The sequence below is a fragment of the Entelurus aequoreus genome, linkage group LG24 (assembly GCF_033978785.1).
Source record: "Entelurus aequoreus isolate RoL-2023_Sb linkage group LG24, RoL_Eaeq_v1.1, whole genome shotgun sequence".
Lineage (NCBI taxonomy): Eukaryota > Metazoa > Chordata > Actinopteri > Syngnathiformes > Syngnathidae > Entelurus > Entelurus aequoreus.
In genome coordinates this window covers 9,774,330-9,793,142 of record NC_084754.1, presented here as the reverse complement: position 1 = coordinate 9,793,142, position 18,813 = coordinate 9,774,330, and the positions used below count along the sequence as shown (strand labels likewise).

The window sequence follows — 18,813 nt, the reverse complement described above, 5'->3', positions numbered from 1 at the left end:
CGGCGGAGGTCAAGACACACCCGACTCATCGTGTAAATAAAAACTTCTCCCTATCGGCGTATTACGGATACGGCAACAGCAGAAGTCAGACTGATTTGTAGGTGTGTCATTTGTTGTGAGTTCATGCACTGTGTTGGTTTTGTTCTTTGAACAAGGTGATGTTCATGCACGGTTAATTTTGTGCACCAGTAAAAAAACATGGTAACACTTTAGTATGGGGAACATATTCACCATTAATTAGTTGCTTATTAACATGTAAATTAGTAACATATTGGCTCTTAACTAGTCATTATTAAGTACTTATTAATGCCTTATTCGGCATGGCCTTATTATAATCCTAACCCTCACCAAATAACTCTAAATTAAGTCTTTGTTACATAGAATATGTTCCCCATACTAAAGTGTTACCAAAAACATATAACTTTGTCTTGAATTTGAAATTTTATTTTTTTAAATTTTTCACTAAAGAAGGGTTCGGTGAATGCGCATATGAAACTGGTGGGGTTCGGTACCTCCAACAGGGTTAAGAACCACTGGGTTAGAGTGTCCGCCCTGAGATCGGTAGGTTGTGAGTTCAAACCCCGGCCGTCATACCAAAGACTATAAAAATGGGACCCATTACCTACCTGCTTGGCACTCAGCATCAAGGGTTGGAATTGGTAAATTGCCAAAATGATCCCCGCTGCTCACTGCTCCCCTCACTTCCCAGGGGGTGAGGGTGATGGGTCAAATGCAGAGGATAAACTCACCACACCTAGTGTGTGTGAGACATTGGTACTTTAACTTTAACTTTTTTTTAACATTATTTTTGACGGGGCATGACAGAAAATAACAGACGCAAGTTATGCAAAGATGAAAGAAATAAAAGAAAGAAAATAAAGTTTAAAAATACATGAATAAAACATCAAATAAATCAATACACAATTAAACACAAATAATAATAAATATAAATGAAAAAATACAGTAATAAAATCACTGACAGAAACATTGTCTATTATAGGAAACTGTATAAATAAATACAGGATGTAGGCAAGGCATGAAAATATTCTAAGTAATGTAGATAAATTACATTACAATCAGACTACATCAAATAAATAGTGTAAACTAAGCAGACATGTGCGCCATGGTGATACCGGTGGTGTTACAAACTTTATCTTAGGAGATACTAGAGTGCCACCCCTAAGAAACGTATTTGTCAACCCTACTAAAATTCTGTACAAAATTTTTAACATGGTTCCAAATGTCAAATTACACAAGTGTCTCAAGAGTGAAGGAAAGTCCATATTTAGTTAGACGGGTCATCTCCCAGGCACGACACACACATGTAACAGCTACAATAACGTTTTGCTAGCTTGATTGGTAAATGTTTACGAAGCCATTTCAGCAACGTCAGGCCTAACTTTGATCGAAATAAAAAGGACACACCTACCGTCCTTGAATAAAGGCAGCCAGGTGCTGACAAACGGAGGCCGAAGGGGAAGGGAGCAACAGTCCTGCAGCTTTAACGTGTTAGCACGAAAGGAAGACGCCACTGCAGCCAGTGTGCGCTTGGAGCTACACGAAACAAGCTAGCGAGGATGGAAAAGCAGTTTTGGTCTTTTAGCCTTCAAACTAAAACCATACGTGGGACCAATTACGTCATAACAGACAATTAAAGAAAGCCACATTGTATTGGTCTTTTATATCTCAAAATGGAGCTTAACGTCGCGCAACCCTTCGCTGTCCTTCTTTTCAATGAGGCATGTTGCGTGTATGTTTTATTTTGAAAACGCAAACCGGAAATGTAGTCCGAGCTTGTTATACCCACTTTGCTGTGACGAGCGGGGAAGCTCCAAGTTCCTGTCGTGCGAAAGGACTCGCGCAAAAAGTTGACGCCACATCTTAATTTTTAAACACTTTTTTTTTTTTTTTACCAAACAAATCGTTTTTTTGAATCAATAACAAACATGGCACTTACCGACGCCGACGTGCAGAAACAGGTAATTTAGTCTCGAAACTGACGGTAACTTTGACAGTAAGATTAAAAAAAACTACCGTTATGTATGTAAATGTTTATTTGTTTGAAATCATAATGAGAATATGTGAATATATATACTGCTGTTGTGTCAGATAAAACACATGATGGCCTTTATCGAGCAAGAGGCCAGTGAGAAAGTTGAGGAAATAGACGCCAAAGTAAGTACTTTTTTTTTCTCCATGTTTTTTTCCTTGTGTCCTGCAAACAGTCTTGTTTGTCATGTCCTACTGATTACAGGCAGAGGAAGAGTTCAACATTGAGAAAGGTCGCCTGGTGCAGACTCAGAGGGTGAAGATAATGGACTACTTTGAAAAGAAGGAAAAGCAGATTGAACAGCACAAGAAAATGTGAGTCAAAGTTGGGAGTTGGGACATGCATTGCTATGAGCAATTGTTGCATGTATCAGCTCCCTCCATTACAAATGTGTTGGTGTGTATTTATTTCGGTCACAACTAACCCAAATCTACACACTTCAAAGAAGAAAAATATCCCCCTTTAATATAATATTATCACTTGTTTTAAAAAAAAAGAACAACAATAATAACATTGAAAGAAACGTTCCGTGTGTCCTAATAATGTCCTGCCCTATCCATCAGATAATATTCTGATTCTTGAGTAACAATACAATACATACCATATTTTCCGAACCATAGGGCGCGCTGTAGATGAGCGGGTCTGGTCAGGTCTTTTTTCATACAAAACGGATTATAAGGCGCATGAAAGGGGTCATATTATAATTTTTTTTCTAAATGTAAAACACTTCCTTGTGGTCTACATAACATGTAATGCTGGTTCTTTGGTCAAAATGTTGCATGGATTAAGTTTTACAGATCATCTTCAAGCCGCTTTCTGTCAGTCGTTTCAGGATGAGCCATTTTGTGGGCGGTCTTATTTACGTGGCTCACCTTCGGCAGCGTCTTTTCTCCGTCATCTTTGTTGTAGCGGTGTAGCGTGCAAGGACGGGAGTGGAAGAAGTGTCAAAAGATGGCGATAACTGTTTTAATGACATTCAGAATTTACTTAAATCAATAACGGAGCAGCATCTCCTCATCCGTGGCTCACTAGTGCAACAACAACGCCGGAAATGTGTCCCTTGAAAAACCATCCGACCGGAACTCTCTAATAACAAAAGTTCCTTGGGTGAATAATGTAAACTCACTACACCGGTATGTTTTAGCGCTTTCATGTCAAGTTTACTGACAGATAAAAGTAAAAACTTTACACTACTTTATATTAGAAATGCCCACAGAGTAGGATGAATATCCTATAACAGGAAGATAGAGAAAAAGAAGAAGCTTATCGACTACGGTGTCGTCACAAAGGCGGACACGCGCAAATTTTCAGGACTTAAATCCTAAATACACATCACTAGGTACCAGAAGATAAGAAAAGTTGCTTTTGCATAATATATGAAACAAAACGCCAGTTAATATATCTTACCTTATACACACACCATAATAATACTCGTATGTTGAAGCACAGTACAATCCATCAAGCGGTGCGGCTTCATAGCTTACCAAAGTTGTACTAAAACATTTTGATAGATTTGAGTGCCGTGTGTAATGTGCTATATTTTCAATGGAACATATACAATTTTGCTGTTGTTTACTTGAGTCATATTGCAGTCTACACTTGTCTCTTATGAGTGACTGCCATCATATTGCAGTCTACACGTATTTCTTATGTGTGACTGCCATCTACTGGTCACACTTATCATTTCACCGTGTACCAAATGAAATAGCTTTGAGGTCGGTAAGCACAACCAAAATTATTCCGTACATTTGGCGCACCGGGTTATAAGGCGCACTGTCGAGTTTTGAGAGAATGAAAGGATTTTAAGAATCAGAATCAGAATAGTTTTTATTGCCATTGTTTGAGAACGGGTTTACAAACTAGGAAGGGCGCCTTATAGTCTGAAAAATACGGTGATCACTTGATTTGTTGTAAAATATTCCCTCCGACCCTTGTAGTTACTAGCAGTGCAGTGCAGTTTGTGTCAAGTGGTGGTGAAAAAAACGTCTTTTACTGACCAGTTCCTTTAACTAAGATCTAGTTTTCATCCGTGTTGGAACACAGAGTGTGTGAGCTGGGAGGAGCAGCCCCGCTACCATATGTGCATGGCGCAGGGGGAAGACACACGACGCGAGTGATCAATCACAGTCCATTTAGTTATGGTTTAGATTTATTTCAATCATGCTATACAGGTGTGTGACAATTTTACTCTAGTTTTATAAAATTTACAATGATTTATTCTAGGAGCAAAATGCGATGAAAGGGTTGAAATCAATTTGCACGTGTGACAGTTTGTTTTTAATAGATAAATATATAATATGTTTATATATTTTATATATATGTGTGTGCGTGTGTATATGCGTGTATATATATACACGCATATATGCGATGCCGATGCAGATTACGCTCGCTGCTTTTGTGACGCCAAAGTCAAGGCAAGTGGCGGGAATACTTCCAATCTGAGGAAGCACACGATTGTTTTCATGGCTGAAGAGTGCAGCCAAGTTAGATGTACGGCTGCAACTCCTGCATTTGCCACGTTTAGCAACTCAGCTGCAGCCAACAACACAGGGGAAGAAATGGCGTTAACATTTGGTGACGATAACAGCGACATCATCATCCTCTACGTCTGCTCCAGGTAAAAAGCCTACTGTATAAGAATAGGTTAGCTTTGCATTTTAACTTGCAATATTTATCATAATCAGCTCGGTTCCTCGTACTGTAATTACTTTGTAATGTTAATTAAAGTTTTTGCTTCACTTTCATTTGTAGTTTAATTCTGGCTGGCTGAAATATTGTGTAAATTCTTTTATAACGTGTTCTGGTTGAGTCCTCTATTAGAAAGTGATTAGCAAGCTGAATATTAAATTAAATTTATTAATTGATAAGGTTAAAACATTGCCATGCAGCAATATGAAGACCATTAACTTGTACAACATGTAATGTACAGAATATCAGAAGTATTTATTCAGGTGAAAGTATCACAGATTATAGCTGGGATAGGCTTCAGGCCCCTCGTTTCCCCAAAAGGGACAAGCGGTTGAAAATGGATGGATGGATATTACCAAACATATTTGACAATCAAAGCATGATCATAATAATCAACATTTTGTGTTTGTTTTTTTGCGAGAAACTGTTATCTAAACATGGAAGTGTAGCTCCTCTGAATGCAAGTGCTCCTAAAGCAGGAATAGAAATTCTGTATTTCTACAAAATACAAAATCTGGCAAGACACCAACACACAGTTGGCAGTTTTGTTTTTTATTGTCATTAAATCATGTTTTTCCTTTTTGTGTTGAGTTGTTTAAAAAAGAATAATGTTTAAAACACATTTATTTAAAGCAAATTAATTGTCGGTTCATATTGTTAAAACTGTTAAAATTATTTGTCAAGGGTACACTTATTAATGAAGAAAACTTATATATATCTGCGATTAATCGCGATTCATTTTGAGTTAACTATGAATGAAGAAAATATATATATATATCTGCGATTAATCGCGATTAATTTTGAGTTAACTATGAACTCCATGCGATTAATCGCGATGAAAATATTTATTTTGACAGCCCCAGGATGTATAATTTTTTTTAGCCTTTTTAAAGAAAATCGGGATCCTAGCAAATTGTGCAAATTACTCGATGGTGACGTCAAATTTGTTTATATATATATATATATATATATATATATATATATATATATATATATATATATATATATATATATATATATATATATATATATATATATATATATATATATATATATATATATATATAAATGGAGCAGAAGGGCAAAAGCTCGCTTGATCTTGATTTTATATATATATATATATATATATATATATATATATATATATATATATATATATATATATATGGGTTCCAAACATGTAAAGCGACTTTGGGTACTTAGAAAAGCACTATATAAATCCCAGGTATTATTATATATATATATATATATATATATATATATATATATATATATATATATATATATATATATATATATATATATATATTTTTTTAATGTTTATATATATATATATAGTCATACATATGTATGTATATATATATATATATATATATATATATATATATATATATATATATATATATATATATATATATATATATATATATATATATATATATATATATATATATATATATATATATATATATATATATATATATATATATATATATATTAGGGCTGCAACAACTAACCGATTAAATCGATTAAAATTGATTATAAAAATAGTTGGCGATTAATTTAGTCATCGATTCATTGGATCTATGCTATGCGCAGAGACTACTTTTATTTTATTATTTTTTTATTTATTTTTTATAAACCTTTATTTAAAAACTGCAACATTTACAAACAGCTGAGAAACCATAATCAAAATAAGTATGGTGCCAGTATGCTGTTTTTTTTCAGTAAAATACTGGAAAGGATAAAAATGTAGTTTGTCTCTTTTATCCGATTATTAATCGATTAATCGAAGTAATAATCAACAGATTAATCGATTTTCAAATTAGTTGTTAGTTGCAGCCCTAATATATATATATATATATATATATATATATATATATATATATATATATATATATATATATATATATATATATATATATATATATATATATATTATATTATATTATATATATCCAATGAATGGATGACTAAATTAATCGCCAACTATTTTTATAATCAATTTTAATCGATTTAATCGGTTAGTTTTTGCAGCCCTAGTATATATATATATATATATATATATATATATATATATATATATATATATATATATATATATATATACATACATATGTATGACTATATATATATATATATATATATATATATATATATATATATATATATATATATATATATATATATATATGTATATATGTATATATATATATACTGTGTATGTATGTATATGTATGTATGTATGTATGTATGTATGTATGTATGTATGTATATATATATATGTATATATATATATATATATATATATATATATATATACATATATATATATATATACGTATATAAATGTATATGTATATATACGTATATAAATGTATATGTATATATACGTATATAAATGTATATGTATAAATATGTATATGTGTGTATGTAGAAGACATCTGCCATTATTAATGACAGAGTGGTAAGGGGCTAGGAATATGTTTGCGATAAAATTTCATATGAAGCGCCCTGCCATTCATTAATTGACATTTTACATGGGCTTCTTCACACAAAATAGGGCCCTCACAGATTATGTGGCCCTAATCATGGCGCCTGTTTTGCCAACAAAGAGGTGTGACCTTGATTTAAAAAAACCTTCCTGTAACAACACTGACCAGGGATCAAACCCGGTACAACTGCTTTCCAAGACCAGCACTAATGCTGCGCACTATGTGGGACAGTGAGGGTGTTTTGGGAGATTTGCCATTGTATTCTTATCAGTGACAGAACAAGAAGTGGCTACGAATACAATACCCCCCCAACAAAAAAACCCTGAACCCACAAATCTGTTAAAAAAATTTCTTCTTTTCTGTTTCGGTGTATACAAGTCAACTTTGTGCATGAAAGAGTGGAACATGTCTTGGTCAACCAAGGAAAATACGTTTTGCATTGGTGGCCTATTCCTCCAACAAATCGTACACAATAGTGCAAGCACATATTCAGAGAACAATTTGCTGTCATGCTTCATCAAAAGCATAATTTTTGACAGCATTCAGAAGTTCACAGAATATGGGACTGTGCAAAATCTTATTTCTAATATCCCAAAGAGGAAAATCTAGTCATTCACACATTTATTTGTGACAATGGTGCCTCTGTGGAAGTCTTATTTGTTCTGTGACGGTTCCTCCCGTGGTTACAGCCAGATGTCTCACCTGATGAACCAAGCAAGGCTGAAGGTGCTAAAGGCCCGGGATGACATGATCAACGTGAGCGACTTTTTCTTATGAATATTTACCCATCGTTACACACACAAAATGTATTTTTGGAATGTATCAATAATAAATAAAATCTGTTACTTTTACCCCTCTCAGGATTTGTTGATCGAATCCCGGCAAAGACTTGCAGAGATTGCCCAGGACCCTGCCAGGTACTCCACACTGCTGGAGGGTCTGCTGTTGCAGGTACAATTCCAACTGATTATGTAATCCATCTGGTTTGTACCTGATACAGTGGAACTTCGATTTACGAACTTAATTGGTTCTTGAACAGGGTTCGTAAATATAAAAGTGTGTATAGTGAAGCACATTTCTCTATAAGAAACAATGTAAACATGAATAATGGGTTCCAGCCTAGACAGAAATCCATATTTTAGTAAAAGTTTTGTACACGATATAAAGCGCTGTACAGTACTGTATATCAAACAAACATAACAAGGGGGAAATGGATCAACTTTCTATTCCTAACCAAGCCAAAACAACAACCAGCTGAACTGTCCTTATATGCGGCCGCCATGCTGACACAAACACATTGTCACTAGCCCTGTGGTGCCTTCACAAAATGTCTTAACTTTAAAAGCCAGGTTGCTATAACGATTAGGGATAAAAAAAAAAAATCAATCCACTTTATGTTGTTGGTTAATCTTTATTTGTGTGCTACGGTACTTTTATTATTATTATTTTTATTTAGCAAATTTGTACTTTTTACTCGACCCTTTTTACCGTATTGCTTCTGCACTATCTTGTGCAGCTCATTCATTGTTTATGTTCTTTGTTTGTTTTTGTTTTTTTGTTTTTTTTTGCTCCGTGCTTTTTTAACCTGTAAAGCACTTTGGTTCAATTTAAAAGTTGTTGTAAACGTGCTATATAAATGAAGTTGACTTGACTTGACTTGACTTGACAGGGAGAACGGAGGCATTGTCGACAGCGCGGTGGACACTTCCTGAATATTTCAAACCACACATCGCTTGTTTGTTGCTTTCTTTGGGCTAATATTAAGCTAGCAAAATTTGAAAAATGCTGTAAAAAGGCTAAAAAACACACAAAGTAGCACTTTAGACTCGGGCTGTCACAATATAACTTTTTCACTTCCGATACTACACTGATATTGAAGCCTGATATGAGCATCAATCATACATACTTTTATGATTATGTATTGTAAAATGTTAGAAAAGGTTTGATCAATTGAAAAAAATAAAAAAGAACTATGGTAGGTATGAAAAACACCAATTTATTGTTAACTGTCTGTAATGGACTTATGCTGTCTTTAAGTTGAAGAAGAGTGGTAGTTGGTTTCTTGGCGACACACATTGACCACAATAATTAATTAAGGTGCGCATCAGAGTGCATTTAAGATCTCTCGACCGCCGCAAAAGATTATTTGTATCGCGCATGCGCCAGTCTCAAAGCGTGGGATACAACCTGTAAGCAGATACCGTTCAATAAAAACGTAGCAACAATTGTAATGAAGAGGAGACTTTATTTGCTTCACAAATTAAAAGAAGATAACATTTTCAAGTGCATGGATGGTAGAAAAAAAGAAATGTAGATTTATTTAAGAAGGTAGCTAAGGAAATGTAAAATGCCGGCTTAATTCGGACTCCCGAACAAAATATGAATGAGACGAAAGATAATGGAGCAGGTATATTAATGGTCAATAATAAAGCGTACACAAACTGTGCAAGCCATCTGATTAACTTTCCGCAAGATAGTCCAGAACAATAGCAACCTTCCTCTGGATATCAATCAGGGCATATATCAGGGGTCCCCAAACTTTTTGACTCCGGAGCCGCATTGGGGTAAAACAATTTGGCTGGGGGCCGCGCTATATATATATATATATATATATACATATATATATATATACGTATATATATATATATATATATATATATATATATATATATATATATATATATATATATATGTATATATGTATGTGTGTGTGTGTGTGTGCGTGTGTGTGTATATATATATATATGTGTGTGTGTGTGTATATGTATATGTATATGTGTATATATATATGTATATATGTAGAGTATATGGGTCTATATATGTATGTATATGTATTCATACATACAGTAAATATTCCTCGCGCACTAATTGACTTAAAGAGTGCACTTGCTGCATGTCACGTTATCGATAGTAAGATGCATTTTTAGACAATATGATTTGCCTTAGTGGCTAGGAGATGGGAGAAAATGGACTAGTAAGGACAAATTAAAAAAAAAAAAAAAAAAAAAGTTTAACTTGGGACTTCCCGCGGGCCGGATTTTGGACGCTGGGGGGCTGTATCCGGCCCACGGGCCGTAGTTTGGGGACTCCTGGCATACATGGTATGTTTCTTCGGATTTAAAACTCCTTCCATCAATCCACACAGCCTTATGATTAAACTTTGAGACATTCAAAAGTTTTGTTTGTAAAATTTTCATCCAAAAATTATTTCGAAAAAACTCTTCCCTCGCCTTTCTTTGCATCCGACCCAATACATTCTTGGTAGTAGCGTCATGTTCGTAGCGCAATTCAAGATCATTTCTTGATGCTGTCTGCTATTCAACATCAGCATAGCCATTAGAGACGTAATATTCGTAATCTGTGCCAATATTACAGCGGACATCACTTAAAACAAGCTGTAAGGATTTGCAAATCCTAGTGTGACGCATATATATATGTATTTTATTATATATACTATATATATATATATATATATATACATATAAGTAAAATAAATACTTGAATTTCAGTGTTCATTTATTTACACATATACACACACATAACACTCCTCTCTACTAATTGTTGTATTTGAAAGTGCAATGCTTTGCAGCCAGTAGCACAGCTTTTGAAGGAGCATAGGTATGGGCAGTGTAATATTCTGGGTTGGAGTCAATAACCAGGCGAGGTGATAAAGTTACGTCTCTTTACTTTCATACTTCAGAACCGACTCCCACACTTGACGTCAGGGTGCGCAATACAACGTAAACCGTTGGCCAGCCAAAAAGTAACCACAGAACACTATACCCAACATTCACCAGGAGATGGCAACAAACAACTTAGATCACTCTATTAAAGGCAGCATCTGTGAAATTTAATTTGCAGGAAAGGAGTGAGTTTAGGGTTGAATTGTCCATCCTCGTTCTATTCTGTCACTCGTCGTCGCCATGACTGTCCGTTCTTCGTTCTTCTGCTTCGTCTCCTTCTTGTTGTGTGTGGAGCTTTGCACTCGCTAAAAGCCGTAGATGTTATAACGTGACTGGGCCGGCACGCTGTTTATATGAAGGAAAAGCGGACATGACGACAGGCTGTCCTCCCTCACTCAGGTCTGCACAGACCTGGAGTGGACGTGCCTTAAGTCCGGCTGGAAATCGGGAGAAATTCGGGAGAATGGTTGTCCCGGGAGATTTTTGGGAGAGGCACTGAAATTCGGGAGTCTCCCGGAAAATTCGGGAGGGCTGGCAAGTATGGTGTGACGTCATAGGTCGACCGGAAAAAGTAATTCAGTTATCCATCGCGTATGACCAATAGTCTCATTTGAGAGTGTGCATGGACACTTGGACTTTACACGAAGGTGTGAAAATACAAAAAAACTATAACTATTTGAGAAATCAGACTTATTTAGTGCATGGAAACATAGTGAATGTGGCCCCCAGCATTCTTAAATTCTTCTGAAAGTGACCCTAAGGATGTTAGAAACCAAAGTTTTATTCACTGCGGTCAACCCTGGTATATCGACCAATTGGTGCATTTTGTTCAGTGATACAACTCAACCCAACTCAGTCTGGGGCCAGGACAAAAAACTCAATAGCCCTGATAAGCAAACATACGCATGTTACGACACAGAAACCACAAGACTTGCAACAGGAGGGGGCGGTGGGGCTCCAGTGACAAAGCTGCGGCCCTTGTGGCACTGCTCCAGCCGTCCATCGTCCCTATGGAGTTAAGGCGTAGCAAAGCCATGGGGTTAGAGTGAGGGTATGTGTGTATATGTGCAGCCATAGTGTGTTTGTTGTCATGTCTATAGGCCTGGAGTCGCCAAGGCCATTTGAGGGAGCTGAATTGTAGATAAGGATTGTTGTTTTCCAAGCGAACAGACAAATTCTGATGGGTTGTCTGATCTTATACGTCCATTCTGGCTCTCGAGTTGATCAAACTTTGCATTTCAGAAAGGTAAGATACATTGTCTGTGGACAGTTTCTTAGGTGCGAACACCACCCTCTAGTGGGGGTGATCCCTCACCTTAATAACAATAGACAATAGAGAAACTCAAAACGCTTTTGCACATAACGTATCCCGTCTTCTCTTACACTTTGTAGGGATTCTACCAGCTGCTGGAAGAGAAAGTTACCATTCGCTGTCGACAACAGGATGTGGAGATGGTTCAGGTGAGGTTGAGGTTGAACTAGGAACGGTTGGGAAAACAAAGCCTTTTTTTATGCATTGATTTTGTAGAATTAGGTCAACTTTGTAGTGTTTGTTGTCTGGCAGGCTGCAGTGAATAAGAACATCCCTATCTACAAGGAGGCAGTGAAACAACACATAGTCGTTAAAATCGACACACACCATTATCTACCATCAAGCATGTAAGAAAACACCATTTGTTACCTTTTTACCCTTCCTTAGACTGGATTTCTCATCTTTTTGACGTGTTTGTTTTCCCAGCTGTGGAGGGGTGGAGCTATATAATGACAACGGCAAGATAAAAGTGTCCAACACTTTAGAGAACAGACTACAGCTTCTAGCGCATCAGGTAAAGGACATTTAATGTTGTAATAAAAAGATAATATTGAGAGAATACTTAACTTAATCCATTCCATAATTTAATTACACATACTGATATACAATAGTTTTTAAGTGTTGTATGCGCATACAAATTTTTCTCTGAATTGCTGTACATTCTTGAGTAGCAGGTAGTAGTTTGCTTTTTGCATAATTTTAGCTGTTTGCAAATTCACTATATAGTGGAATTTTATTATTTTCAATAAATTAAGGGTTTGAATGCACTCTGTATCCAACATTATGTATTATTCTAACTTATCTTTTTTGTAACACGGTTAGTTAGTGAATGAAGGCACATTTGTAGTTATTACCACTCTCTCAACTTCCGTCTCCTTCGTGCTCGCTTCTATAAGCAGCCGTTCATCCTCCGTATATTCAGCTTCAAAAATATAAGAATCCTCATTTGTCCAAAAATAGTCGTCATCTTTGTTATCTGTTACTAAGTCTACCATGATTACAACACACAAGCATTTGTTTCCGGAAGTAGGAACACACATTTGTTGCTGGAAGTTGCAAGTGCAATGCTATGGAAACGGATATAATTGCGCAGAGAAAAGGAGTTCCGGTATTGTTTGGAATGATCAAAATATGGTAAATATCGTACATATTACATATTGTTATGAACATGTCTTTTACTACTGTGGTGGATTGTCCAGAGCTTAAACAGCAACAAAAGTGAATTTAGTACAACAAGTTTATTTTCTCATAGTCAAAAGTGCATAAGTTGGATTGTTTTGTCCCTGCAAACAAACGCCCGTCCTCCGGAGGACTCACAAAAAGCAATCTCTCTCGAGTCCCGGTCTCCTGCCATTTTTATCTGTCTCTTCGTGCGTCACTCTGATTGTTCTCGTGCGTCACTCTTGTGATCTTCGACATGTTTGTTTTTGCAACATCCTTGGATCCCTTAATCATACTTAGACAATCAAAACATTCTGTAGACAGGTTGGCACGACTTAATATTCACTTTTGTCCCACACCCGGTTCATTCAATGGCACAGAATAGAAGAGAAATTAAATGAGCGTACATTCTTGACAGACATGAAATAGAGGTCAAAGGTCAGAAATTCTACTACACTACATTATATGTTTACATGCAGTGTGTTTATAAAACGTTGGTAGAGGGTTATGAAGTTGTTTTGGAGGGCTTCGTAGGCCATTAGCCGCATCTTGAAAGCGTTTTTATCATCTTTAACTTAACTTGATATTTATGCAATATTCATTCAAATACATTTACTATAGTACCCTACTGGGATCCAATATCCAATTAAATTTAAATGAACATGTTATTTATTGATCTGTGTTGGCCCTGTGATGAGGTGGCGACTTGTCCAGGGTTTACCCTGTCTTCCGCCCGAATGCAGCTGAGAGAGGCTCCAGCACCCCCCGTGACCCCGAAAGGGACAAGCAGTAGAAAATGGATGGATGAATGTTATTTATTGAATCACAAATATTGAAATTTTATGATAGCAAAGACTATAAAAATGGGACCCATAACCTCCCTGCTTGGCACTCAGCAACAAAGGGTTGGAGTTGGGGGTTAAATCACCAAAATGATTCCCGGGCGCGGCGCCGCTGCTGCCCACTGCTCCCCAAGGGGATGGGACAAATGCAGAGGACAAATTTCACCACATCTAGTGTGTGTGTGACAATCATTGGTACTTTAATCTTAATCTTAATTTGGTGCATTTGCAAACAGCTAAAATGATGTACAAAGCCAACTATAACCTGCTACCCAAGAATGTACAACAATTATTCTCAACAAAAGAGGAGAAATATAACCTTAGAGGAAAATCTAATTTAAGACATTTGTATGCTCGTACAACACTTAAAACCTTTAGCATATCTGTATGTGGAATTAAATTATGGAATGGATTAACCAAATAAATCAAACAAAGCACCAATATGATTCAGTTTAAGAGACTGTTCAAACTACAAGTGTTCACAAACAATAATTGTGATGAACATCTTGAACCCTTTTTTTATTATAATTTTTTTTAGATAAAGATTATTTATGTATTTAATATTGTTTACTTACTATGGTATATTATTTATTTATTCCCTGTTATGTTACAGAGAACAAGGAAATGGGATAAAATTGCTATGGTATGAAAATGGGTTGGATTAAATAAGCTCTGCTTCTTCGTACTCCTTTTCGGACGTGCTGTAATGAAACAACTGAAAATATGTGATGCATTACATTGTATCGTATGCATGTTCGAAATAAACTTAAACTGATTGGCAACACTAAATTGGCCCTAGTGTGTGAGGGACAAGCGGTAGAAAATGGATGAACTGAACTGAAGGATAGGACACTGTAAAAGTCAACCAACAGAATTTCCCTGTTTTGGCCTGTAGAGGGCACTACAGTCCACAAAGTTATTTTAATGCTTGGTGCAGAATTAAAATGTATACTCTTTGAGGGTTAGAATTTTGGCCTTCATGTGTAAGTACTGTACATTTCACATGTTGCACAACACATAGGTACAAATTGACAATGTATACTCTGGTTAGTATGTTCACAAATAATGCAGATAGGACATACTGTATGTACATATCTGAACTTCTCTATTTATATATTGTTATTTAATCTGTGTCCTATGGATGCTGTTCATCCTCTGTGCAGATGATGCCTGAAGTCCGAGTGTCCTTGTTTGGCGCCAACCCCAACCGCAAGTTCACAGATTAACGGTGGATTTGAAGGGAGCAGCGTGCGCGCAGGTGGAATATGTTTGGTGAACACTCTTCCTAAAGGGGAGCTTTGTTGCACAATCCTAGTACGACAACAAGTTCACACACCCGAGAGCCTTACTTTTTTTTTGTTGTTGTTTTAACCCAGGTGAATGCTTTGAATGTAATTTAAACCACATGTGCCATAAACGTCTTCACCCTGTCCAGAAGCAAACAAAGAGCAGCTTTACTATTGTTACAAAGTACTTCATATTCAAAAACCAAAGTAATAAATAAGTGGGAGACAGAAAACTTGTGTATCTTTATTTACAAGTTGTAAACAAACAGGTTTTTTCTACATTGGTAAAATGAAATAGTCTAATTATATAAACTACAATAATGCATTTGCAGTATAGAAAAATGCTTTTAGTGTTTTTTTTTTCAAATGGTACTCCAAAATAATACTCAAAACAGCTCTTAGTTTGTTTTCCACTTACAACAATGATAAGGCTTTTGTACATTTTCGTGCTTAGTCAGGGTTTGGTCCAATTTATTTAGCTCTCAAGCTTCAAAGAAGAGGAAGTCAAGGCTTACAGTATGTCGGAAGTGAGCTGCGTGTGTGTGTATGTTTTACGCTAATGCAGGGATTAAATCATTATCATCAGATTAGCAAACAACCTACTGACAGGCCAGGCCGCACTTCCCAATCCAGGCAGGGAATCCAAGATTACAACTCAGAGCACACGGACGGAGTGGGAGGAATGCATAACAGGGCAGGCGTAAATACAGTGCCTGGCAGAAGTATTAACTTGTGTTTTGTTGCCTCACAATCTGGAATGAAAATGGCTTGTTTAGATTAGGGGTGTCCAAAGTGGGGCTTTGGCCACCAAATGGTGGCGTTCAAAATGTAATACATGTTCATACAGACCTCTTTCATTTACTGTTGGCTGACTATTTGCAATCTAACCAGGGCTGCCCCTGTTTATACGCAAATCACACACTTCGTAGGGCCCCTCAATCCGTAGGGGACCCCGTTTTGCGTTAGACGCATGTAAAATCTCTATTTAATTACACGGTGCTTCATATATTTGAAACAGACTTATTCCAAGCCCATTCCTGCTCCGTCAGTGATAAAAATATAATAGCAAATTTCCCTTCACCTCGTTTTTGTCTTCCGTCACTTGCAGGGCAGACATACTGGGTTTGATCCCCGGAGGGAGTGTAGGCAAGGTTTGCAAATTTATGTTCGAAATTTGCAATTTTGAAAGGAAACATGGCCGTCATTTCAGGGCTAAAGATCGCACCGGTATTTAAGCCACACCCACCATATTTTATAAGTAATGAATATGTTTACATATATTAGCCTCACCGTAATATAAACTGCAGATATATACCGGTACAAAATATTTTTTAAATGTTTTACATACCTTAATTGTTTCTAAACGGTGCCTGTCACACGGCAGTAAAACGGCTGATGAAACAAAACAGAAGTCATAAACAGACCCAATAACTCCACGGTAGCGTTTTGGCGAATTTACGAAACTGAAACAATACCAAAAAAATGCCATTGTAAGTTAACAATACTAATACACACACTTGTAAACGTGTTAGCATATTTGCTAATGCAAACGACGCTAGCTTGATTACATTCTGATAGCGCATACAAATATGCTTGAAAACACTCATCACAAATTTATGTTCGAAATTTGCGATTTTGAAAGGAAACATGGCCGTCATTTCAGGGCTAGAGATCGCAACGGTATTTAAGCCACACCCACCATATTTTATAAGAAATGAATATGTTTACATATATTAGCCTCACCGTAATATAAACTGCAGATATATACCGGTACAAAATATTTTTTAAATGTTTTACATACCTTAATTGTTTCTAAACGGTGCCTGTCACACGGCAGTAAAACGGCTGATGAAACAAAACAGAAGTCATAAACAGACCCAATAACTCCACGGTAGCGTTTTGGCGAATTTACGAAACTGAAACAATACCAAAAAAATGCCATTGTAAGTTAACAATACTAATACACACACTTGTAAACATGTTAGCATATTTGCTAATGCAAACGACGCTAGCTTGATTACATTCTGATAGCGCATACAAATGTGCTTGAAAACACTCATCACACATGGGACGGTTTAGTAAGTATGAAATGTTTTTGTTGTATTGTAAATCTTACAAACGTTGCTTGGAGTGATGAATGAAGAATCCTTTCGAGCAGAAACGCTATCGACGAATAGTTAGTGAAACCTAATATACTTCCGGTTCAAAGAACGGAACAGGAAATACATTTTCAACCAGCAGCACCTGCAGTGAGCGTAGTCGTCCAAAAGACGGCGCCATAGCACAAAGAACAACGCACCTTTTCAGTGTCTCTGTCGAGTGTTTTATGAAAACAATTTGTTGAATACAAAACATGACCGGTAGCGAAGAAAAAAGCCATCATTTAGCCGCACCGTTTTATAAGCCGACGGGGGTCAAAAAATAGTGGCTTATGGTCCGAAAAATACTGTATTTAACCAAATTTTTCCCCATGAAATCGTCGTCCAAAACATTATTCAAATTAAATTCAAGTTTTCGTGAACTAGAATAAAAAATGTTTGATACAAATAAAAAGTGTGAAAAAACTTATCAGGAGGTGTGAGCTGCGGTTTCCAAATAAAAGTTATTAATCTGTCTATGTTATTTGCACTAGTTAAATAATTAAATGAACTTCATTATTTACATTTAGGCTAGGTTACATGCCACTAACACTTTTTCACTTTGGTCCTTGATGGGAAAAAGTTTGGGCGCCCCCGGTTTAGACTATTTTGTACGGATCCATCTCATAATATTCAGATAAAAACAGGTTGAAATGTAAGAAAATAGCTAAAAGGCCAAAGGAGGTGAATACTTTTGCAAGGCACTGTACATTCAATAAGTGCTGTATGAATATTATGCAAGATTGTCATTTAATCATGAGGAGTTTTAGCTAGCAGCTTGAACACCTTTTCCTTAACGAGACCAGATTATGTTGTTTGGGGGTTGAAGAACCAGCTCCCATTGCAGCAAGGAGGCTGGTTTTAAGGACATGAAGCCCACACGGAGGACCCTGTTAAGCCAATGCCACCCTGTTGCCTTCAGGGTCCCCACTAGGACACCTTCTTCTTCTCACCCTCTTTGTGTTCCTGGATCTGCTGATTGAGGCAGCAAAATAATACCAACACGGCAAGTTTTGCTATCCCAGCAAGCCGAGCAGCGTCTCCCCGACTCCGAGAAAGTAGACGACCTGTGCGATGCCAAAAAGCGGGGCGATGACCAGCGCACGACACGCCGCACCCTTTAGGAACGCCGACGGCCCCTCTCGCCTCATGATGCGC

General features: G+C 36.5%; 3 protein-coding genes across 5 annotated transcripts in view; 1 reads left to right on the top strand and 2 right to left on the bottom strand.

Moving 5' to 3' along the window:
- bcl2l13 (BCL2 like 13) overlaps nucleotides 1-1,768 on the bottom strand; it is a 38,149-nt gene extending 36,381 nt beyond the window's left edge. The window contains exon 1 of one of the 3 annotated variants that reach the window (XM_062035851.1): nucleotides 1,426-1,768. The gene's annotated coding sequence lies outside the window, so the exon portion shown is untranslated. The remainder of the gene's footprint in view (nucleotides 1-1,425) is intronic. The other 2 variants (XM_062035850.1, XM_062035852.1) reach the window with 2 other exon arrangements.
- Nucleotides 1,495-15,757, top strand: atp6v1e1a (ATPase H+ transporting V1 subunit E1a). The gene is made up of 9 exons (XM_062035855.1): nucleotides 1,495-1,979; nucleotides 2,110-2,175; nucleotides 2,255-2,364; nucleotides 7,923-7,989; nucleotides 8,095-8,184; nucleotides 12,309-12,377; nucleotides 12,481-12,575; nucleotides 12,655-12,742; nucleotides 15,395-15,757. Exons 1-9 carry the CDS (start codon nucleotides 1,947-1,949, stop codon nucleotides 15,455-15,457), a joined length of 681 nt encoding a protein of 226 aa, XP_061891839.1. The 5' UTR covers nucleotides 1,495-1,946; the 3' UTR covers nucleotides 15,458-15,757.
- The window catches only part of slc25a18 (solute carrier family 25 member 18), a 30,543-nt gene continuing 27,468 nt past the window's right edge, over nucleotides 15,739-18,813 (bottom strand). Inside the window, exon 10 of the mRNA XM_062035854.1 lies at nucleotides 15,739-18,813. Within this exon, the coding sequence (XP_061891838.1) occupies nucleotides 18,672-18,813 (142 nt within the window). The 3' untranslated portion in view covers nucleotides 15,739-18,671.